Source organism: Chaetodon auriga, chromosome 18 (assembly GCF_051107435.1).
Source record: "Chaetodon auriga isolate fChaAug3 chromosome 18, fChaAug3.hap1, whole genome shotgun sequence".
Taxonomy (NCBI): Eukaryota; Metazoa; Chordata; class Actinopteri; order Chaetodontiformes; family Chaetodontidae; genus Chaetodon; species Chaetodon auriga.
In genome coordinates this window covers 6,144,772-6,169,567 of record NC_135091.1, presented here as the reverse complement: position 1 = coordinate 6,169,567, position 24,796 = coordinate 6,144,772, and the positions used below count along the sequence as shown (strand labels likewise).

General features: G+C 41.7%; 2 protein-coding genes across 34 annotated transcripts in view; one reads left to right on the top strand and one right to left on the bottom strand.

Moving 5' to 3' along the window:
* The window catches only part of dlgap2b (discs, large (Drosophila) homolog-associated protein 2b), a 98,295-nt gene extending 77,201 nt beyond the window's left edge, over positions 1-21,094 (top strand). For 5 of the 7 annotated variants that reach the window (XM_076755679.1, XM_076755678.1, XM_076755677.1 and 2 more), the window contains 6 exons: positions 3,484-3,842; positions 5,239-5,324; positions 5,425-5,831; positions 6,129-6,220; positions 8,692-8,844; positions 11,222-20,670. In XM_076755679.1, the coding sequence (XP_076611794.1) occupies positions 3,484-3,842; positions 5,239-5,324; positions 5,425-5,831; positions 6,129-6,220; positions 8,692-8,844; positions 11,222-11,437 (1,313 nt within the window). In that variant the 3' untranslated portion in view covers positions 11,438-20,670. Of the gene's footprint in view, positions 1-3,483; positions 3,843-5,238; positions 5,325-5,424; positions 5,832-6,128; positions 6,221-8,691; positions 8,845-11,221; positions 20,671-21,034 lie in introns of those variants that run through there. The other 2 variants (XR_013078483.1, XR_013078482.1) reach the window with 2 other exon arrangements.
* Positions 21,095-21,735: 641 nt separating this feature from the next.
* Positions 21,736-24,796, bottom strand: part of ptprk (protein tyrosine phosphatase receptor type K) — a 105,741-nt gene continuing 102,680 nt past the window's right edge. For all 27 annotated transcript variants that reach the window (XM_076755449.1, XM_076755455.1, XM_076755454.1 and 24 more), the window contains one exon: positions 21,736-24,770. In XM_076755449.1, coding sequence (XP_076611564.1) covers positions 24,717-24,770 — 54 coding nt within the window. In that variant the 3' untranslated portion in view covers positions 21,736-24,716. The remainder of the gene's footprint in view (positions 24,771-24,796) is intronic.

Here is a 24,796-nt window from a genome sequence, read left to right as displayed (position 1 = left end):
TAAGCCAAACAATCAAACTCAAACACAGCCAGGCACAACTGACTGCACAAAGGACAGGATGCTCGCTGGGACAAACTTTCAGCCGAGGCTGTAGCACTTAAAAGAAAAACTTGCTGTACAGTTGCTCTGCAAATTTACTCCAGCTGATGCAAACACTTTTCCTCAACTTGCCTTTTCTCCTCAGTTAGCGATTCATTGTGTTCAAGGGCCCCACTGCTTGCGGAACATTATTTAGCATTTGCTTAAACTGTGGGTCTTACATGTAGGTGGAGAGAGCGGCATGGGTCTTGTTTCATTATGGATTTTTGAGGCTGTGCTGTCAGTGCCAAGATTTTCTTCCTCTTTCACATTTGAATTCCCTGTGTGATTTTTCTTAAGTCAGTGTGAAATGCTAAGTTTTGACAGAAGACCTTGAACTTTGATCTTAAGGAACTGATTCTATTCCCCACAATGTTTTAAGCCTGTTTTAGATTGCTCCTTCCTGACTGGTAATAAGTCCCACCAGTTTCAGGACAGGACAAGAGACAAAGCTGAAATATAAGGTACTGTGCCTAGAAGCAGTACTTAAGTATGGTACTTGAGTAAATGCACCCAGCTACCCTTCTGTCTCACCACTGTGTGACAGATGTCAGATGACAGAGGGCACATTGTCTCATATTTTCTGGCTCTGCTCTTCACTCGCTGGATTTTTGCCCAAAATATTCGACTGGTACTCAAAAGCCTATAAAAGAAGCATCCAATTGGAAGCTGGACTTGCCAGCTCTTCAGCGGTTCACAATCCACTCTTTCCCACAGTCTTTGATGCTGGGGATGATTGTCGCCAAAAGACTCATTTTGAGAGAATGGAGAAATCACCCTCTAGCCCTTCCTTCCAGAGATAGATGGCTGACATAATTTCAGTCATACGGATGGAAAGACTCCTGACAACCAATTCAATTAAAAAAGTTCTCTGCTATCCGGGACTCATTTCTTGCTTACCTAGACAAGGCCGGGGGAGGATGAGTAATTCACCCAGCCTCTTTCTCCTGGCCCCTGATTGAGATCCAATGCATAGCACCCTGAAGCATTCTGTACTGATACCAGCATTTTATCTATTTCTTATCTGTTTTCATGTTATTTCTTGCACACGTCTGAGTTTACCTGTTGACTGCTTTTGTCTGAAAGTGGCAGTCTGAGCAGATGAAATATATACAAGAATGGAAACACACAAATGACTCATATGAAGACACAGATCTTTATAGAGACTACGTACAGTCTCTAGGGGGACATCTGGTGTCCAGTCAATGCTTTTGCACACCATTGCAATCTTTCTTTTTTTCTGATTGAGCAGGGCAATTCTCTCAGAAGCCTATTATGTGGTGGTACGACAGACCAGGAGGAGTCAGCAAATTAAATGTCTTCACTAGACAACATTAACCCAAGCAAATACTTGTGTAATTATGCCCAGCACGTAGGAGGGTAAGGCTACAAATGTGTTTCCAAATATCAATCCATTTAGGCAAGCATAAAGTACATGAATGAACTGCAGGGGAACTGTGCAGTGCTGACTCAACTTACAGTCTGATGATAGGCTAATTTAGAGTCTCTGCCATTACCCGACTGCGAAAGTAAAGTCACATTCATCACTTCTGCAAAGGAGGATATGTGACTGTTCAACTGTTTGTTTATTTGTTAGGGCACATTGCCACTAACAAGTGAATGTGGAGAAACTCTTTGACCTTTCCTATCAAATCCGCAGGTTTGAAACAGTTACATCTCCCATTCATTGGTGGTAAACACACAGTATTTGCTGTGCACATTCATGTTGTTTGGAGACGTTTCCTCGTCATCTTGATGGTCCGTTCATGCCACCACGACATCTAATAGATGATTATAGCGTTTGTGGGTAACATGGCGGCCAGAGAAAATAAAGATGCTGCAGTTAGGTGAAACACAGAAGCTTATGTCATTGAGTTTCTATGTGGTACCAAGCAATCTCTCACAGTCAAACGGGTTGAACGTATAAAAATAGAAGTTGCATACAGCCTGAGTCACTGTGCTCTTTTCATTTTGGTATCCACCCACTGTGTCTTGCAGAGCTGCAGCCCCTTCAAGTTGGAAGGAAGTCAAGTCTGTGACTAGATTTAGCTTAACAGAGTTCCCTGTGGTTTCTTATTTCTTATTGCACTTAATTACCTGTAATCTGAAGTGGTTTGTGCGTGAGTGTAAATCTGTTTGTGTGCGTGCGTGCGTGTGTGTGTGTGTGTGTGTGGAGGGGGGGGTATTCAGGTATTCAGCATGTGTTTGAGTCAGTCCTGTAATGTATTCAGTTTGGTGAACATTTTACTAAATGATTCTATAAAAAATAAATGCAGCATGCATCACAAATCAGCGACTAAATGAAATAATTAGAAGCACTGTTGGGGCCACAATAGGTGTGCCATGATTCATCTTATATTTGTAAAAAAGGATTTTTTTTAATGAGGATCATAGATATTCACACTTGTGTTGGACAGTCTGCTCAGATGTGAGGAATTAAATAATTTTGCCAGCCAGATTTGAATGAATGGATTCTATCTTCTGTAAATGAATGGAAGAAACTTACTTTGTGTATTGCTATCTCTTTAAAACAAAACAAAACAAAAAAAAATCAAATTTACTCATACATAAAGGCTAAACTAGTTTACAAAGACAAGTAGTAAGTATTATCAGAATAAAACAGCATTAATTCAGTCAGTAAGTGTTAATAGGTCTCCGTGTCGGTCTAAATAATGTCTCCATTGTGTCTGCACTCATTGAGTTTCAAGCACCTGATACAGCAAAACAAGGTCAGTTTGAATCCCACGTGAAACCAATAGTCCAAGTTGATTAATTTCAGGAAATTGTTATTTTCAGCCAAACCGTCATCTTCTCCTAAACCTAACCAAACTCTGATCATCACCAGTCCATGAAATGTAACATTAAGGTTCAATATATATTTTTTATGATTTATCGAGCCTTTAATTTTCTAGAATGCTATTTTCTTTTCCATGATCTTAACCAAGAAAAAAACAACATGACACATGAAAACTATTCTGAAAACCTGCTGAGCGACTCCATGTTAAGTCCGTGTTTTGTCATAGGTTTGAAAAAACAACAGAAATCCAGCAAGTGATGCTGGTTCATTTCCAACTCTGCTGTGAGGTCCATCTGGATGGATTATCATCAGATTCTCATTTGCATTTGAAAGAGCCAATCTTTCCTGCACGTCCCCAATAAACGCAGACATAATACAAAGCTGCTGTTGCTTTTCACCTTACTGACATCTCCCTTGCTTTAAGTGGCCGGGTGCCGACTCTCTCATCATGCTATGACGCTCTTCTATCACACACTGTGTGATACAGGTGAACTGCAGCTCTTGGCCCTTGTCAGCTTTTGGCCAGATTTTTCATTCTCATGTTTTATTTTATCCTCTACCCTTGTCTTGCCTTGTCCTCGTCCTCTCATCCTGCTTGTGCTATCCAGCGGTATCATATCCTCCCAGTTACAAGAAGACTCCACCTCCTGTGCCCCCGCGCACCACCACCAAGCCTCTTATCTCTGTGACAGCCCAGAGCAGTACAGAGTCCACCCAGGATGCCTACCATGAGGGCAGGCATCCACGGGGCGGTCTGTGGACCACGGACAGCCTTGGTCGTCCCATCTACAGCTCCACAGACAGCCTGGACAGCACCAAGGCCGTCACCATGGCCATGGAGTCAGCAGCAGGCAAGAGGCATGCATCTTTGGGCAGCCACACCTCCGTCCAGACGTGCGACAAAGCAGTGCTGGTGTCCAAGGCTGAGGAGTACCTCAAAACCCCACGTTCCTCTATTGGGATACAGGTAACAACATAACTGACAACTTCACTGAATTTGCTGCTCTGTTTCACGCTCACCACCCAGCTCTCATGCTAATTATCGCATCTGTCTTCTATTTAGTCCCGGCTCAAAGGGTAATTCCTTTTTTCTCATTTTGATATTCTGTTAAAACGTATGAAAGCTGTCCTGTAAGCTCCAGTCAAAACCATCTTTCAGGGGTTTGAAGAAAAATCACTTTTAAATTAGACAAATGTGCTGTTTTTTTGTTTTTTTTCATTATCAAAGGACACAACAGGTACAGATTCAGGCAAAACGTTAAACTGGCAATAAAATGTACAAATTAGATAATCTTGTCATTTTTTGGTATTACAAATTCCCAAATGTCCTGTGTGAAGTACTCTACAAGGTTTTGGAGCCTTGTTGACCTTTATATGTGTCAGGCTCTACAATTACATGGACGGGGCCTATTCAAAGGCAGCAGTAATGAAGAGTGGAACGAGGATCCCTCTTACTCTCTTTGTTCTAGTTTATCTAGTCGAGTCTATCATGTGGCTGCTCAACCTGTTTAGTTCTTCTTCAGCCGCAAGACAAGGATTCTGCTTTTTGTGCTAAGTGTCTGATTAGCTTAGGCAGCCGCTGCGTCTCCTGGAGGCAAGTGTCCTCAGCTGTTAGCGCCAGCGTTGGAGGTGGTGGTCTGTGTTGTACCTGCATGTTGCCCACAGACGTCTCCTGTGGGCAATGCTGAGTGTGGTGTCCAAAAGAACTGATGGTCTTCATGCAAATGCAGCTGTTTAGAGGGGACACTGTGCCAGTCGTGACCTAGAGTTCCAGCCGGCTCATGATTCCATTGCCAACTTTCTATTTTCAGTTTCCTTAGTACTAAAATCCCGGGTGAGGTTCAACTTTTTATCGGCTTCACTGACATCCATGCAGGAGCCCACACTGCAATTGTACATGCATTTAAGTGCTGGGTTCTCACATTTGCACCAGCTGTTGGTTCATCACCTCTCCACCTTCTGTTGAGCATGAAGGATGGGTGGAGTACAGCGATTCATTCCTGACTGTCAGCCTCACTTATGGTCCCTGTTCAGCACTAAAAAGACACCTGCAGTTTTGAGAGGCATTATTGATCGCCCATATGTGTAAAATGAGCTGTTTTGCAGCTTTGGAAACTTTTAAACAGATGTTTTTATGTATTGTTCTGTAAATAAAAGCCCCAATCAAAACCAGCAAACCCACCAATTATATTCCTTGCTGAGACACAAAAATGGAAACTTGAATCCTTTGTGATAAGTAAGGAATTTCTAAATGCCAAGCTGTTCTTTTCAGCGGCAGACGTTTGTTTCTGTACTTTTGTGTGTCTGTACATTTCAGTCGTTATTGATGATAATTCAGGTGTTCTGTTGTTTGTATTCGTCAGGTGGAAACTGTGACAGACTCTGAGACTGAAAGTAAAGGCCTTCCTCAGTTCCATTCAATCGGGATCCAGGTGGAGGATCATAAACGGTACGTCTCCTTTAGAGAGAAGAACAGTGTCCATGGTCAAAATTTTGTACATTTAGTTGCATTTATTTAAGCATTGTTCCTTTAACATGTGCATTTTTAGGCATGGGAGGTTCAAGCGCTCCAACAGTGTGACGACTGCAGTGCAAGCAGACATGGAGCTGGAGGGCTTTCCCTCCATGGAGGACAAGGGCCTGCAGTTTGGCGGTGGCTTCGGTCGCCACTCTGAGCCCAGCACGCCCACTCAGTATGGGGCCATCCGCACGGTGCGCACACAGGGCCTGTTCAGTTACAGGGAGGACTACCGGCCTTCCAGCGGGCCCCCCAGCCCACAGCCTGAACCCTGGCTGGTTGAACCCAGCCTGGAGAGCACCGATACAGGCCGAGTGTCCCCCCTTCGCAGGGACGGCAGCTGGTTCATGCAGCTCCTTCATAATGAAACCAAGCGTCTGGAGGGATGGTGCAAAGAGATGGAGAGGGAAGCAGAGGAGCATGACCTGTCAGAGGAGAGTGAGTGTCCTGAGGGGAACTACATGCTTGTCAAAGGTGCTGCTTTTGTTGAATGAGGTTGATGCTTTGGTGACGTGTTCAAAACAATTCTGTTTTTTTGCAGTATGTATAACAGGATATGAAAAGTGAACGCTCAGAGTATTAGCTGTCATGTTGACAATGAAAACACAGAATCATGAAAGGTGTTTTGTGAGCAGATTGGATCCATGTGGATGACTGACTGAACATTGCTCAGCGTGTTGGCCTTTTCCAATCCGTCAGTGATGAAACAAGATTCTTTCTCTCTGTGTCCGCCAGTCCTAGGAAAAATCCGGAGTGCCGTGGGAAGTGCTCAGCTACTAATGTCTCAAAAGTTTCAACAGTTTTACTGGCTATGTCAGCAGAATCTGGTGAGTAGTACATGTTTGTGAACAAGCACACTGTATCGACTGACATGCTGTTCATGCGTTCCATAGAAAAACACAAAAGATCAGGACTTGTTGATCGGCTGCTCTGTCTCAGAGCTCTGAGAAGGCGCTCGGCCTGACGCTGCACTTCCAGAAATAGACCACAGAGATCAATAGTGAAGCAGTCCCTCTGCCACTATTGACCCTGCAGTAAACCAAAGGGGAATTCCAATAGGAAGCAGCACCTGGGCCGAGGCTTTCCATTAATGCACAGAGGCAGCAGCTTGAATGGGATGTGAGAGTCTGAATAATTGACTGCCACACCGTCTCACTGTTTGGCCCTCATGTCACGTCGACCGGAAACTCACACCTATTCTAATGCTAGCTCCCCACAGAGTCAGCATATATTAGAGGATGATAGTGTCATGAGTGGGAATGTTTCTGCAGATACAGTAGAGAGAGACAGTGAAAGAAACAGGCAGGCACTTAATCACGCCTTCGTAAAGCATAGCTAATTTTTTAAATGAAATGCAAAACCTTGTGGAGGTGGTTGACATCTGCCTGCTCTCTCACCGCCTTGTTTTTTTTTTTTTTTCTTTGTGTGTTTGTGTCTTAACTCAGTGTGATGCTCTCTTCTGGATGGTTTTGGGCCGCGCTCGCTCCCTCTCTCCCCATAGATAATGGGATGATGAATTAAGTCTAACATTGGTAGTGACAAGCCTTAGATTGCCCTGAGCTTTCAGATGAGTCTGAATGAGAGAAGGACTCTGTTTCCCTGCTGGACAGAGGAGGAACTGCACAATGTGCCCATTAAAAACTCTGAATGGGCTTTGACGTTTGACTTGACAGACTTTTTCCTTGGTCTGAATCTGTATTTGCTGCCCGTGGTGATGAGCACATGGCTAGTTGTGCAGCTGACACATCAACCAGCTGGCCATGGACAGCAATACACCACAGACATGCAAAAGCAATGAGCACCAGATTTTTGTCTTTCAAATTTCACAGTGTGATTATCACACAAGATTAAAGTAGAATGAAAATGAAAATTGTTTGCGCTAAGGTGGCTAGCACGTCTCCAGCCTCTGTCTCTACTGCATCTGACCACAAATATGACCTTTGATAATCATTAATCATCGCTGTTGCTGCAGCACACAAGAGACAAACTCTGCCCTTATGAAAAAGGAGCAGGTAAAGGCTGTTAAAGGATGCTCCCATGAGCTGACAGAGGAGGTTAAGAACCATTGTTGGTGCTCTGCTGCCACACAGTGGTGGGAATGGTGAGGTTCAAATGTTGAAGTGGCTGAGAAGCAGTATGTCCTGACAGTAAGCTGTAGCTTGACAATTGTAGTGAAATATTTTCGTTTTTTTTACAATTATTATATAAACTGTAGTTTGTTTAGTATGATAGAAGGTGGTGTAATGCTGGTTTGGAACAGGTAGTTCAGTAAAGTTTGTTTAGACTTGTAATTAGTGTTCAGCAAATCTGCACATGATCAGAATCAGAATTCTTTATTGATCCCAGAGGAGATATTGGGTCAGTGGTAGTTGCTCCCATTGTACAATAGTAATAAAACAGAAAAAAGAAATAGCTGAGAGAATATGTAAAAATATGTAAAAATATCTACACCATACTACCGTAATACCATAATGTTACACTGCTGATTTATGGCACAGCTCGTTTGAACTATTGCACATGTTGATGAGACAATAATGGGAAATCACTTCACATAAACACACACGCACACAAAAACATGATGTTATGCAGACAAGATGCTCCGGCCCCCATCTCCTCCCCCATCACCCCCGTACTCCTGTGAACTTTGTTTCTGGATCAGGACTCTCCGAGGTCGTCTCCACAGCTATGGCTGTGTCTTCGTCATCAGTTATCAGACGGCAGAGACAATGGGTTGGACTGAGTGGAGATGAAGTACACGGGCTTACACATACACACACACGAAGACACATATGACACACACACAACCTCCAACTCAACGCCTTCGTGGCTCCCACCCCCCCTCCCTCCCTTGTCGCAGTTGCGAGGCACTTAAATGTGGCTGCGTGCACGCGCCCCCAGTGTCTGTGCTGCGACACCTACCCTCCCCAACTCCCCCCACCCTTCCCACATGTGCAAGTCCTTGAGATTTTGTTGTAATGTCTTACTATGTTGCTTATGTGCCGAGGTGTTTTTTTCCTAATCCCACACTGTGCCCCCCCCCCACAGGAGCTTAGTTTGGGAGTTGCTTTTTTTTACCCTCTTCTTCCCTCTTGTTTTTCCTCTTTCACATCTAAGTAAACGGGGCGCTCTCCATGTGTGCGACCCACAGTTCTCCCACTCCTGTCCTCCCCTGTTATGTGTCACTGTCTTTTTTTGTGTTTCTTGGACGGGATGTAACTGAAATGGAATTTCTCCTTCGGGAGACTAATAAAGGCATCTGATTCTGATTCTGATATTCTGTTGTCCTGTGTCTCCTCAGGACCCCAGTGCCATGCCCAGACCCACATCTCAGGACCTGGCTGGATTCTGGGACCTCTTGCAGCTTTCCATCGATGACGTCACTGCCAAGTTTGATGAGCTGCAGCAGATCAAGAGCAACCAGTGGCAGCTGGTGGAGAGCCCAGAGAAGAAGGTGAAACTGGGAGCTGTTTGAGCTGGGATCCACACACTCATAATAATTAGTCTTAATGGGCTCCAGATGAACTTGCACAGCTTTTGAGGAAAACTGCACTAACAACATTTGCCTTCTTTTTTAGGCTTGTCACCAGCAGGAGGTTAATCATTCTTATCATAACACTGCAGGGACAACATTAAGACGCAACATCAGTTCACTTTAGACAGCTAGTAGCATCCTCTAAAAATGTTAAAACCACCAGCTGTGTTCTCAGAATAATATCTGTCTCATCCATGCTGTCACTGTCATTCATTAGCTGCTTTAGGTCTGCGGTAATGTAAGGTAAAGCCATATTTCCACTGTGATGGCACAATTTTCTTCCAGTATGCACAGGACATGTAGTGCATGTGAGAAGACTTTAAAGGAATAGTTTGGATTGTTTGAAGTGGGGTTGTCTGAGGTTCTTATCAACAGTGTATTACCTACAATAAATGGCGGTCGGCCCTCGGTGTGGTGGTGTAGGAAGCTAAGGAATGTCAGCAGCAACATGCATGTCCACCTAGAATAGAAATATTAGTTTAAATATATGCTATATTTAGAATATTTTCACCACTTTTCCTTTCTGTCAGGCAGCCCTTTTTGACAGGAACTTGAGCTATAAACATCCTTCTCTCCAAAGCCACAGTCCAAACCAGACTCTATTGAAAAAAAACAGTAATTTTACCTCACAGAACAAGGGAGCTGCTGGTCTACTGCTGCCTCTGTTGGTTAGTTGGTTTGTGTTATTGTGTGACTTTGGTGAAACTAACTAATCATGCAGTGATAGATTTGCAACTCTGATGTTCTACGAGGTAAAAATATTGTTTTTTGTCAAAGGAGTCTGGTGGATTTGAAGACAGTGATATAATGTCGTCAATTAAATGCAGGAAATGGCTGTCTGATGGCTGAGTGGGTGAAAATAGTCTAAATATAGTGTATGCTTAAGCAATTATTTATTTTTTAACATGTTGCTGCTGCCCCCAGTCAACAGCAGCACATTCCTTAGTTTTCTACACGATGCTTCTTCAAACTGAGAGTGTGTCGACCGCCATCTCCTGTAGGTAAACAATCCAAACTACTAACTACACTGCAAGTGTCTACAGAATAATGCCACACCAGCTGAAATGAGTAAATATTTAGCAACTCAAAAACAAGAAAAAAAATTTTCAAGGTGACTCATGACAGTAACAATGTTCAAAAAAAGCAGTTGCATATGAAAGTTTAGAAGCTTTTGACGCCCAGCAGCTGAAACAAAAGCACGTTTGTGAGAGTGCTGCTTGTGGATGAGGGAGCTGCGTTTGTAAGAACCACATTTAGACCGTAATGTGTTTTTAGAGATAGACAAGCTCCTTGAGGGCACTTGGATAATTATCTCCGTGCTACAGTCGTAGTTGTGAGGGAGTTATTTACCTCCAGCAGTTAACAGACACATTGCGAGCTCCATGAAGCTGAGACCTAACAGTGACACAGATGCTCTCTGTATTGGGCTTCTCTCCTTGAAAGCAGGCACAGTTCCACACCGACACCACTTTGCCACACAACCAGAAAAGCTTACGTTGCTTTCAGAGAGTTATTGTACATCAGTGTGTTCAGCTTTGTAGTTCATACGGTTGAAATTGTACTGTCTTCATAGCAGCTTAGGCTCGCATTTTGTTCATATAATGTTTTTTTGCTGCACGAATATACAGCACCTCGGCAACAGAGAGAAATCTATTGGTGAAGTCCTACATTGTGACCTCTAGAGGAAGTTTATTTTTGGGCAAACTTGAAGCCTGTCCATGAAACGCACATGCAATACCAAAGATTCTTATATTTAAGCCTTACAGCCAAATTTAGTCAAAGCTGCGCACTCCATAGTGAATAAAACTCCTATTAGCATTTAATTCATCTGCTCTGATTCAACATTTATCATTTCCTGCCTGATTTCCTCACAAAATTAAGCTCCCCCAGCAGTGTTTCATCAGCTGCTTAATATTGCCTTCTTTCCCTCATAACCCTCAATTATGAGCTGAATAAATAGTCCCTCTTCTTGTTCCATAATGGGATAATATAGAATGACCAAGCTAAATACATGTTATAAAGAATAATAAAAAATATTGCTGCTGTCAGTTTTAGTGTGCACTTCCAGCTCACAGTTATCAAACATGGCAGATTAGATCGACTCATGTGTTCAGAATCCATTAGGTTTAAGGGTTGGTGTATGATTTATATTATCTGGCACACATGGACCCTCCTAACAGTGATCTGAGCTGGAGACCATTGACTGAGATACGCTGTCTGACACTGTTGAGTGCATTGCTTTGATAGTAAGCCTTACCTGTTTACCTGGTTTAATCATGTCATTCTGCATCCTAAGGAGCGGAAGTGGCCACCACCTCTGCCAAAGCGGCCGTCCAAGGGACGTGGCGCTATAATGCGAGAACGCTCTCTGGACCTTCAGGACCGCCAGCGGCAGGAAGCCCGCAGACGCCTCATGGCTGCCAAGCGAGCAGCTTCTTTCAGACAGAACTCAGCCACAGAGAGGGCAGACAGCATCGAGATCTACATCCCCGAAGCCCAGACACGGCTTTGAGGTCCAAGGATTCACCCTCAGCTCCTCTCGCGCACCTCCGCCCAACACCAGCCCGTGGCGTCACATGCAGCCTCCTCCTGCTGTCATCGCCCGTCACCGCTCATCCACCGTTTCATCATCTGTTGCCATTCTCTGGGTTGTCCCTACCGAAGCTACACTAGGCAAGATTTCAGTTGAAAAAGCATTTTCCTTTTTCTCAGCTTTGATGACAGTGTGGCACTGCCATAGGGAAGAACGCCCCCTCTTCCCTGAGAGAGAAGTCAGGTGAGTCAGGTGTGTTTTCCACAGAGAGTACGAAACAAAACATTTAACATGAAGCCCAACACTGAGAAAACTGGACACACCAGCGTTAGACCTTTTGCCTCTTGTCCTTTTGATGTTAAAACTGACCACAGGCCAGCTGGATTGGTAAACATGAGCCTCTAACATGTGAAGTTGCCTAGTGTAGCTTTAACCCCACATGGGACTCTTTGCCACAGCCTCTGCACCATGAGAATGAGCTGCTATTCCCCCCAAAATCAACATTTCACCTGGTTTTTATTTGAGCAACATTAATTCAAGTTAGTGATTAATTTGGTCATCGCTGTTGAAACCCTGGTCTTCTCCATTGCCGCCATTGCCCCACGGTGAGTAAGACGCTACACTTGCCACATTCAAAGGGAAACACAAAGTGCAACTTTTCTAGAGTTTCTCACCAGCAACAGTGGTCTTGAGCTAAAGCAGCCTGTGCAAAGGAGCAGCAGACTCTGTCTTAGCCAGGTGAAAAAGCCTTTAAGAAGATACAGATAATCGTCTTTTGAGCAGGTGGCAGTGGTGGCTAAAACCTGGCTCCTTGGTGGGATCAGCTGCTCTTATTTTTCTGCCAATTTGTGATTAAAAAGTCAAAATAGAACTGGGATCCACAACTGTCCTATCTTTCATGTGTGTGTCCGTCTTTGACCAGGCCGCCGCGGCTGCTGACCAGTGTTGCTGATTGAGATCTGAAAATAAGGCTCAGAATCCTCGACCGTCATTTCAGCATTGATTCATTCCCATCCACGAAACGCCATCCCCTCTTAGGACTAGACATTTTTAAGATATGTACGTTATTTGCTGCTGGATGCATTTCCATTGCAGAACAAATATGAATTATTAACAAAAGACAGTTTTGCGCAGCCCGGAAGAGGTGACTGTATCAAACAATGCATTTTGCACCTTATAATATTCATGTTTGTATTTCCAAGGGAAATGTAGTTTATGAAGCTCATGTGATATTGTTGCAGTTGAATTGCAAGGACAGATATGGAAAATTTACTACAGGATTTCATGTTACTCTGTAGGTCATATAAACTGCACCTTGTGTTGTTTCCTTTTCATTTCTTTCTGACGGCGTTCAGGCCTCTCGTAATTACAATATTGTGATTCTAACACTTTTAATTATACTTACAGTATCTATCATATGACCAACATCACAATCTACAGTATGCATTTAGTATTTATAGTTAAAACCGTTGTGGGTTGATTTGACAGTGCATTTATCTTGCTTATTGAGGGGTGTTTCAGAACAGAAACCATATCTCATAACATCCAACCTTTTGTTCCAAATGGGGCATAATGAAAACACTTCTGTCGTTACTTTGATCTGCTCATGTAGTCTAGGAAAGACAGGTGCAAATGACACTTTAACAATATTCAGTTACTATAGTAAATGGTGCTGCTTTTTACTCTAAAACTGTTGTCCTTTACCCAGTCCTATGTGCACGCACACACACACACACTCAAGGACTTTTTAAACAGAGATTTATTAACATGGTGCCCGTTGTCTCTCCGATGACTTGTGGTAGATTGTGACTTTAGAAACGATCATCTTTGCAATGCTCTTGCCCTCAGTGACGTAAAAGAGGAGAAGGTTTTTATGGCTTAACTTCCTTTCTAACATGCTAAGAGGTCAGGGACATTTATGTATCAGACGGGAGAGATTACAGGCTTTGACATTCCACCAACCTTCAAGTAAAATCTAATATGCCCACCCTGAGCCAAGGGCATGCCGCTATAGCTAGCTGAACATACTGCATCGTACCTGTCCATGTTTTATACCACACCGACATTTTGCAATACACGCCCATTCATCCTCATTCGCCAGTCTAACCCCAGCTAATTAAAACAAATGTTGACATAGGGCCACTAGAATTATGCTGCAGTACAGTGTTTAATGTTTCCCATTTTACTGTAATTAGACTGATGCTCGGCAGGAGAGAGCAGTCTGTGCTGTAAATACTCCGTGTGAGGCAGTGAGTCGTACTTGTCTTGAGGGGTTCTGAGGGGGTTTATTTCGCTTGCGTTGAGGCTTTGCATTTGTCTGACCTGAAGCTGAAGTATTTTACTGTGTGACGTGTACATCAGTGCTAAATCTGAAACCCTTACCTTACCGGACGGCCTTAACCGAACCACTCATGAATGTAGAGCCCCTAACAATGCAAAAAAATCAAATCAAATAAAAAAAAAAAACATCCAAGGAGATGAGCGGACGCTGGAAAATCCAACTAAATTGGACCGAAGTCACTCCCAAGCTTCTACTTTTTACTGTATTTTTTTTTCTAATTTAAGATGAAATATGAAAGGGCACAAAAATAATAGAAGACGACACGCCAGGTCAGCAAAGGCAATACATCATTTCACACTGATTTCAGGCCTGCTGTTTGTCACGGGAAGAACACTCACACACACACACACACACACACGCACACACACACGCACACACACACACACACACACACACACACACACACACACACATACACACACACGCACACAAACGGGATTGTCTCGGTTAAGTGCATGTAAGAACTAGAGTCCCAGTAGGATCAATCAAGATAGGCTCCAAGAAATATATGTAATAAATTAATTTAATTAAATAAATAAATAAAGAAACAGGCAGTGCTGGCTTTTAGTTCACAGCTGGAAAACAGATAGAATAACTTGCCACATGAAGGTAAATGAAATATAAACTATGAACCATATGCATCGATTAATATATTTACAAGATATATCCCAGCTTCCTCTGTGACTCACATTCTTTAAAGCAAATTCAAGCCGAGTAATTTAGTTTATTTAACTGTATATCTCTGTACTGTATATGCTGTGCCCAAGTTTGGATTAAAGGACTAATTAAAAAATCAAGTGCATTATATATTTACAGGAACTGATAAGATGGCAAGGGCTTAGTTTTAAGTTCAGTATCTTCTTCCATTAAGGGGCTTTACCTCCAAAATCAACACTTCATTCATCGTTTATTTAAAAGAAGGATTCAACAGAGTTAATTTCCCTCTTTAAACAGGGACCAACATGATGTTGAAGGATCAGTGTGTAGGATTTAGGGGGATATATTGGCAGAAACAGGTGGTGTTTAATCACCTGAAAATTAAAATCATTGTTTTGTTACCTAGAATGAGCTCTGTACATCCACAGAGGGAGCAGGTCCACTACCACAGAGTCCACCATGTTTCTACAGGAGCCCAGCAGGGACAAACCAAACACTGGCTATAGAGAACGTTTTTTGTAGTTTTCACGGCCATCGTAGATCCACTCTTGGTGAGGGAGGGTGAGGCGAGGGGTGTTCAGGTGGTCTGCAACCTCACCACTAGATGGCACTAAATCCTCCACACTGGACCTTGAACCCATCTGTGTATTTATCCTTTTGCCTAAATTCACCCTGACGAAAAGGAAATTCATTTTCTACAAATTGCAGCGCTTAAATATTTTCTATTTCAGTCTATTTTTTGTCAGTTAAAGATTTGTCAAGAGGCAAGAGATGCCCACTTTTTCCAGTATGATTTAATGAAGAGACACAGGTGGCGATATAATACCACTTGTTATGATGTTTCTCAAGTGAAAATTTGACACTGTAGTGTCAAATTTCTTTTCTTTCAAATGTCTAATGTAGATTTTCCCTTCTCTTTGCCTGCTTGGCCAACGAGTCACACTGGAAATCCTCTTACCTCTAACTAGAAGAGAGTTTATCACTATTATTGTTTATATTATATTGATAATTATAATGAGTGTTTTTATATCTCTTGTGCCCATAGAATTTTGAAGAAGAACAGTATTTATGACTGACAAAAAGGAAGTATATGTATAAATATATAATAAGTCTTATTCCACTAAATACTAGTATTAATAGTAATTCAAGCCTGGCTTTAATAAACACTGATATAAAAGTACTGTGGTAGTCATTAGAACACGTCTGCTTTTGTTGGCTATATCTGTCTCCCATGTAAGTCTATAAATATCAGCATCTTCACTCATCTTTTGGAGAATAGATGGAGAACACTGTTAGCTTTGAAATATTAAAATCCTCATTTATTGAACTGGTTCCTCCCTAAGTCTTGTCCTCAGAGGGACTAACAGCAGCCTCTCTGGATTACAACAACCGTTGATGGGGCTACTTTAACAATCCAGCTGCTCTTCCACCTGACTGAAAGTCTTGCAAATCGAGTCTACTTCCCACAGACTGCATACTGTGATCCCGTCATGTGTAGTGCTTAATGATCCGGCACTCATTATCGTCAATCCAGGCTTTTCTTAAAAACAAAAAAACCTTTTCAAAACAGAGCTTTTTGTCTTTTTGTAGCTTCAACTTGGTGTTTTCTGTTGCTAGGAACTTCCTTGCAGGCTGCTTGGATCTGTTTCACAACCGGTAGACTTAAGCATGAGTGAAACCTACAAAGTCAAAGCGTTTGTTGTTGGTAATGATGTTGGTTTAGCACATGAAAAACTCTAAATGATCTTTCCTGCTTGGTCAACTTGTCGTGCGCCACCATTAAAGCCTGACAGAAAGTGAAGCGGCAGAGAGGAACAGAAGAGGGACGATGATTAACAGGAAGCAGACTCACAACCTCACAGGCACCGGCTTTGAATGAAAAATGATGTCATTTGAGCTGTTTTTCTTTGCACCTATCAGTAAGACTGATATCAGACACAAAGATGTCCTCAAAAGTCACAGGGACACCAGCTGCTGCATGTGACATGAAATACACATGGCGACAGAATTATAGGTACTAAGCAAATGTGTTTTTGTGGTATCATGCGGGGCTATTCTATAATCATGGTACCATTTTCCTGTTGTTGTATATTTAAGGATTACTCCTCATTAGCATCTCACTAAATATTCTCCTTTGTTGCATCTGTGTTTCATATTTTTACCCAACATGCTACGAGGGGCTTTAGGAGTTTGGCAATTATGTACATGACAAATCCTCAGGTGCCTTACGGTTTGATTCTCACAGAACTCTGTGAGTGAATGTTTGGGGTCGGGATCGTAAAAGGACTGCAACACCTCTTAAAGTGCAGGTTTGTCGGTAATACCTTTACAAAGGGCTGGAAACTGGGCTGGGTCGGACTGCAGAATTTAAACCTAATTTCCATTTATTTGAGTGCTTCAAAATGTCCTACTGTAATAAACTTCAGCACAATACAGTCTAGAGGATTCAAAGGAGGATTTGCTAACGTTTGTTTTCCTCTTTTTGGTTCAGATCACACAGATGTTCTGCTATGACTCACCATGACGCAGTTACATTTTTAGCAATGAATTTGTCAGGACAGCGGATAAAGCTCCATTAAAAACAAAGGGAACAGTAGAAAACCAGTGGATTTCTGTGAGTGGATATGACGGCGTAAACACACCTCGGAGTGCATGTCACATCCATTTCAGCAAATCATAAAAGATGATTTATCTGAAGGTCTTAATCTATTTTTCCTCCTAGCTGTGATATTGTAATCTCGTGATGTTTTTGCCTTTTTTTGGCACTTACATCTACAGAAATCTGGAGACTGACAAAACTTGACCAGCCAAAAAGTGCAATAGCGTTTTCGTACAATGACAGGCAGGCTCACCTACAGCTATTTACCTCACGGTTAAGTCTTTTTAGCAAACATGGTATATTAGGAGTAGTTGTAACCTCCACAGGAACACTTTGTCATGCCTGTGTACTATGCAGCAGTACTTGTGTGGGGCGGCAGAGCTTGCAGACCCCGGTGTAGATCACCTTTCATTTACAGAGCACTGAAAGCCCGCCGCCCATTGTGCTGCACACTGCAGGAGCAAAAACGTGTGCTGTCAACATCATCCAGCACTCAATCCTATACAGCTCATCCACGCTCACGAATTTACTTTAAGCTGATTTAAAAGACAAAATATCCATTGTAAAGAAAAAGTCAGCTAACTTTCAGTACCACTCACACACGTGATTGGTTAGGGTTCCTTTGCCAGGGTCACTCTTTCCTGTTCCGTCACTACTCAAGACATCCGTTTATGGTCCATGCAACACAGTTTGCAGCACCGCATTTTAAACTAGCATTGTTTAATCGCTGTCCTTAAGATAAACCTCAGAGAAGTCTGCATAGGTGCTGAATCAACCAACTTCTCTCCTTGTACTTTTCCTAAATTTGCTTTTCTTTTTGTTTATTCTGACAATCAGCACACACCAAAAGCATCAAACGCACACACTTACGCACCGCAACAGCAGTGTCACATCCTCAAGACAGAGCCCAGAGTTTCCCTTGTACGTATGCTGAGGATCTCTTTTCAAATGAGACTCCGTTCAGCTTTCATTGAAAGCTTTTCTCCTTGTTTCTGATACAGTTGCACTGCAAAGATGTCTTTCTATTGCTTGCTCTCTCTTCTCATAAACCGTGTGACTTTTGATGACGTAGACCAGAGCTTGGCCTGGTGTCACCACACAGACAGCAGCTGAGTGAGTCATTTTGGACCATATTAGTTGTCATGTTTGCATCGATAATGGGCTGTATGAGAGTGCATCTGCTCCTCAAGCAATAAGCCTAATTTAGATATTTAGTTTGCCTTTTCATCCTGATTTGGAGACTTCTAGCAAACCTAAATCTGAAGGATGTTACAGTTATTTAGTTATTAAGGTAGTTGTTGAGCCAATTAAAGAAACTGTTTGACTGGGAAATGCACATATTTGATTTCTTGGCATAAGTCGATCAATACCACTTTCATATCTTTCCACTGCATTCAAAGCTACAGCCAGCAGCTGATTAGCTTAGCTTAGCATAAACACTGAAAATAGGCTCCGTACAACAGCAACAAAACTTGCCTAAGCACCTCTAAAGCTAACTAATTAACTCGTCACATCTTGTTTGTTTAATTTGTACAAAAATTTAATTATATCTATTTCTATTTTTTCCAAGCGCCCGGTCAAGAAACAAGCTGTTTCCTGTTACCAGACAACTTAGCATCGCCTAGCTTTAGCATTTAACCAACAGAGAAACAGCCAGTCTGGTTCTGTCCAGAGGTAACAAAATCCTCCTAAAATAACACCCATTATTTACTCATCACTGTCAACTCATTATATGTTGTTTGTTTAAGCCGTGCAAACAACAAGTGTGAAAATGACAAGATGTGGTTTTACGGGGGTTTAAATACTGGTGTATTTCGTGGCCAGGCACAGTGATTAGCTAGCTGTTCCCTGCCTATGAAGCTATAGCCACCAGCTGACTAGCTTAGCTTAGCATAAACACTGAAAACAGGCTCTGTGAAACGCCAACAAAACCTGCCTAAACACTCCTAAAGCTCACTAATTAACTTGTCATATTTTGTTTAATTTGTATACATACTGAAGTGTGAATATGAAAAACTGTGGTTTTATGCGAAGTTTTACATCTATTACTATTTAATAATAGCACCTGGTCAAGAAACAAGCTATTCCTCTTACCAGCCTTTATAGCTAAGCTAGCGACTCCTAGCTTTAGCATTTAACTGACAGAGAAACAGCTAGCCTGGTACTGTTCTGAAGTACCAAAATCCTCCTATAATCACATCTAAATATATAAAGCTACAGCTAAGCAACTGTTAGCTTAGCTTAGCCATAAAAACTGAAAACAGGAAACGGATTTTCCACCACACAGCAAAGCAGACCAGAAGAAAACCACACATTTTTACACTTGGATTTTTGTACTTAGCAAACTTAAAGATAGAAAATGATAATTAAGGAGCTTTTTAGAGATGCTGCTGGGTGGCTCCCAGGCCAGCTGGATCTCCGTTTGCAGTCTGTATGTTATGCTAAGCTAGTCGTAGCCTGGATGTATGTTCATATTTATTGTATTGAAGTGAGAATGGCGTCAATCTCGTCATCTCTCCAAGAAAGCAAATAAGCATATTTCCCAAAATGTCAAATTAGTCCTTTGACAGGCGAACATTTCACTTACGTCCCGTTAGATAAGAGCTTGTTTGGGCACTATAGATGCTAACATAACATTTTCTCATACATTTTTTTCTGTATGCACTCTCAAATAATTTAGGTTGTATTTACAATTTACGTATATCACTTGTGACCACAGTACCCATCCACAGTGTTACAGCCCTGACGTCATTGCCTCTGAAGGACAGTTATACTGCTTTACGCTACTGCTTGTTTCTGCACCAATTCTAGGACGTATGGTCAGAACTCAACCAGGATATTCAGGCATATGTCGCCCACAGCTGCGTATTTTTTTGAGTTGCGTGCTACTGTCAAACTGGGAGGAAAAATGTTTGTGTGTCTGTGCTGTTCTTCATGTTTCAGTGTTTTATGAGGGGAGAGAGCAGTCACAATATTGTTTGCCTTTGGTGGAGAAATGTCTTGTGTTGTGGCTGTGGTTAGAAATAACAGAAGGCCTCTTATGGGTTTTTGAATGTGACATGAGAAAAATTTGATAGCATAAAAGGTTTGTGGTTAGCTTAAAACTATTTTGAATTGTTAGATATATCAATAATGAGGATAAATATAATGCCAAATATTCAGTATTTGTACAGAAATATACATATATAAATATATAATATATGCCTAATTTAAATGGAACTATTTTCCGCTCTTGACCATGTTTTTGTTGTTTAACGTTCCTTTGTCAACATTATTTTATAAGATCTTCAGATAGCATGCAGGATAGTGAAAATGAATGTATTATTTAGTGTTTCATTGCTGTTCAGTATTACAGCATTCTACAGATCAGTTTGTGTTTGTAAGATTAATTTAAGCTGAATATTTCATTTCTAGATTTGTTTACCTATAAATTAACTGTACACTTTTCTTTTTCTAAATGCAAGGTTTTGAAATGGTTTCAACGATTTCTTATCATTTTATTATTTTTTTCCCGCTTTATCAATGTGGTTCAGTATACTTTGCCTCTTCTAAGTACTGCTATCAACCATCTGTTGTAAATAATTATGCAAATTAAACTTTTTGAAGAAAACAGCATGGTTGTGAGCGAGCGCTTCAGTTTTTCTCTGTAAGTACTGCAAGTTTGTAGGAGGGTGCGGTGATGCAGTTATACCACAGAGCAGACAAATCATGTGGGATTGTAGCTCAAAGGCAGGGTTAGTTATGGGGAATTACTGAAACCCAAATGAAGCGCGATTTATCCTATTTGGGTCCATGTAATAACAATAAAAGGAAAAACATGTGCTTCAGGGCAATCCAAGTTAAGTTTCTTATTAAAATACAGGCTCTCACTTACAGCTGTCATGATTAAAACAAATTAAGTGCTCTAATTAGTTCCTAATAATGCAGTTATGAACATAAAAACATTAACTCTCTGGCCTGCTTGGTGGTCCTGTTTCAGTTTCAGGGTCCTGGCTCACTGCACAGCTTACTGGGAGACTGGAAGATATTGATCCTCACAATGCTTGAAGAGCATTGGGACCAGGTGTTCCCAGCTGATCGAACAGCCACACACAGCGTGTACCTTTCATCGCAGGTATTAAGTTCAGTTTATGCCTAAACTTTAGCTTTTCGTGCTATGACAGGTCAAGATGTCTGCTGTGTGAAAGTTTTGTTGGATACAGAAGCAGGTGCACTCATCAAGTCAAGTTTGTACACATCCACACAGTCTCAAGAGGAGGGCTAATCAGCACAAGTGAAAGCACCTCTGTGGGTGGACGACGGCTGTGTGGGAGCTTTAAAGGTGTGAATATCATCAGATTGTTCGTCTGGTTGAAGAATCAGAAAGATATAGATCATCATTAGTGAGATATAACCATAAAACTATTATTTACACTAAGGCAATTATTTTAATGTTTATGTATATGCAAATGATCAAATTAAGTAATTTGCATATATTTCCAGATCAGAAATCTGAACTTAGATAAATACTTCATTGTGTATTTTGGATGTTTTCTTTCTTTGTGAAAGTAGACATGTTACAGAAGCAAAATAGGCAAAAAAAAAAAAAAAAATGAAAAGTTGACCAATGGATGAAGCAATTTTGGCCTTCACTTCACAGCCTTTCAATTGTAAACCAATGACAGAACACGCCCGACAGTCTTAATTAAAGAAGTGTTCTTTATTACAGCAAAGAAGCCAAACATTACAGACAAGAATAATTATGAACCATGGAGATCATTTCTATACTCAGACTGGCCTCTCATCCAGACATCTGCTTCATTCACTACTCTTCAGGGCCATTACTTCAGATTTATTAAGGGGGAATTATGGGCATCTTAACAGCATTTGCTCCTTAGTTTTCCCCTCAAGTGTGCAGTTAAGAAGGCTGACACACCGTATTGAATTTCTCTTAAAACTCTCATCACTGACTGCTTCACTTTCCTCTCTACATGCTGTAGAGATGGCCGTCAGTTTTGTCCAGCTGGTGAACCCCATCATCACTGAGGACTCTGAATTTTCTCCCCCGTCTTTGGGTCAGACCAGAAATCTGGAGGCAAAAACTGAAAATCGATGTTCCACCAGTGGAATAAAATTCTCTATTCAGTGGAAACTATAATGCTTTTTAAACAATATCTGTCAGTTGGAAGTTGAATCCTCTGGGAGTACAATCTCTGACTTTTTATCTACAACAGAACTGATGTTCTGACATTGCATCCATCATCTAAATCTCTACTGTTCATCCAACAATAGAGCCTTTTCCGGTTCTCGTGAAAGTCTATTTACAATAACATCCTTAACAGTAGACCTGTGCTACTCTTGTTCCAGCCGAGTGGAACCTCTGACATTTTATGTACAATAAAGTTTTTTTTTTGTTTTGTTTTTTCTGAATCGGTTTTGTGCACAACAGAAACACATCTGCTATTCGGCAAAGCCTCACAAAGAATTCATGAAGCATTCTGATTAATAAAACACACTGAATCATGGTCCAAAGGGTACTCAAAACATTGATCGTCCATGAGAACGCATTCGACGAAGCCCTGGTTGCGATCTAAGAAGCTGTTAAAATGCTTGTCTCAACAAGGAAATTCAAATGATTAGGCACAATAAATGTTTCTGTTTCACAGTCCTGCATGTTTCACTCACTAAGCCTGTTTGCATCACTGAGTCCGTGTGTATTCAGGGATAATGGTGAGCAGGATATGAGGATGAAGATAAACAGCTTATCCCGACTAAGACGTTAAGAGGGATAGGAGCTATTATCCAAAATACTCTGTGCATATAAATGCGCTGATGTTCCACTGACCACAAACAGAGCAATGGGGCTTTTACACAAATAAACCACGGTAACATCACAGAGAGTTTCAATAAGTGAAAACAAGACAATACTACTGAAATCCACCTAAATACTGAAAAACTACTTCTAATGCTTTAATATACAGCTTCTATCAGGGGTTCTTAAACTTCCCTTCATGGACCCAAATTGAGCAGATGCAGCTTGTTACCTCGGGACCCATTATGGGCTCATTAAATCATACTAACACTCTCAATGCTCCGGAGGAAACAGACTCGCAGCCCATTTTGCGTCCCGGCCCACAGTTTAAGAAACGCTGGTGGTGGAGTAAACATGGAATGAAGAATGATTGTTCTTACAAGCAATGCAAGTAAACAAACAATAAATACAAACAATGTGCTTTATCCATATAGACATATTTACACAAAGTCTTTGGCTTATGAATAAACATCAGCTACAAAATAACAATAAAAACAAAGAGAAAAGTGTTGGCCACCAGTGCACAAAACAAACGAGGCCTGGGGTCAGTTCACTTCCAATTCCGTTCAAACCAAACTGTAACTCACTGGTTCATCAAAGAGTATTCATCCTCAGGCTTTTCTCTAAGCCGATTCCCTCCGACCCAATTTGTATTTGAAATAAAACACCCCATTTGTGAATTGGCTGAATTGAAAGTGCATTGGGCCCAGCCCTGAAACAAACATGATTATGCTAATGTCACATGGTCAAACAAAATCTTAAGCGTTCAGTTTTTACAATTTTGGGTACGAAGAAGACCTCGAAGCCTCCATCCAGCAGATCAGCAAATGACGCAACGAAAGCAGAGAAGATCAACTCTGCAGCTCACAGTGACTGCAGAGAACATGAACAATAACACGTATTACATATTTTTTGTGTACATTTTAGTGAAAATCCTACACATTTTTTCAAGTTGCCACTTCATGATATCGAAAGTTGAAAAAAAAACAAACAAAAAAAACAAACACTCCCCGTGTAAACTTTCTGTTTCTGTTTCATTTCAGTCGTTTCTAAAATGCTACTTTATCTAATTAGCAAACTTATACTGACATTTAGGTAATTTTTTACGGCTACGTATCCGACAATCTGCTGCATGTAACCAATGTGAAATGGGTTCAAAGTGGCTGGAAAGTAGTTAAATTCACAATAATCTTCTGATTATTAGAGTGTGAAATGACAGATGCTGCTGATGCATGGAGTAGAAAACAGAAGCATTCACAGAGTTTGGCCAGGCTGTGACTTTAAGTTTGTTGTTCTTGTACAAAAGTACTGGTGGAAAATATTCAAACATCATGATACGATGCCCAACACTGTTAAGATACTCGGAAATTAGCATGATAGCAGGAATGTGGGGCCATTGAAAACTTGCAGTTACTCAAAAGCTGTGGTTTGCAGCTTGCAAGGGAGAAGGGAGACATCTACAGTGCACATTGAGTTCTGCAGCTGAAACAGCATGAGGCATCAAGTCCACGGGAGGGGGGCTGTGGTGGGACGCTAAACATTTAAATGAGGCCCAAAACATACAGGGGCCCGCTGGCACTCAAAAAGCTGGATAATAAGCGTAAAGGAGTAAAAGGAGTGACGTCTCCCCCCGTGCTGCACTCCCAGCACCTCCTTCGGTTAAAAGTCTGAACGTTTCCCTTTGTTTGGATACTTTACGAGGAGCCGCTTTCGCTTGTGCCGTTCGTAGGGACGCAGAACGGGCGCTACGGAACGGCCGCCACAGAGGGGAGTCGGGACCAAGCGAAAGCAAAGGATCAAACACGTGGGAAGTGAAAAGATGTTCTGCTCCTCTTCACCTCCTCCTCCTCCTCCTCTTTCCCTCTGTTGTTTAAGAGGACTCGATGAACTCCAGTGCCAGGTCGTAGCAGAACCGATACTGTTCCTGTAGACAAACACAGACACACAGCT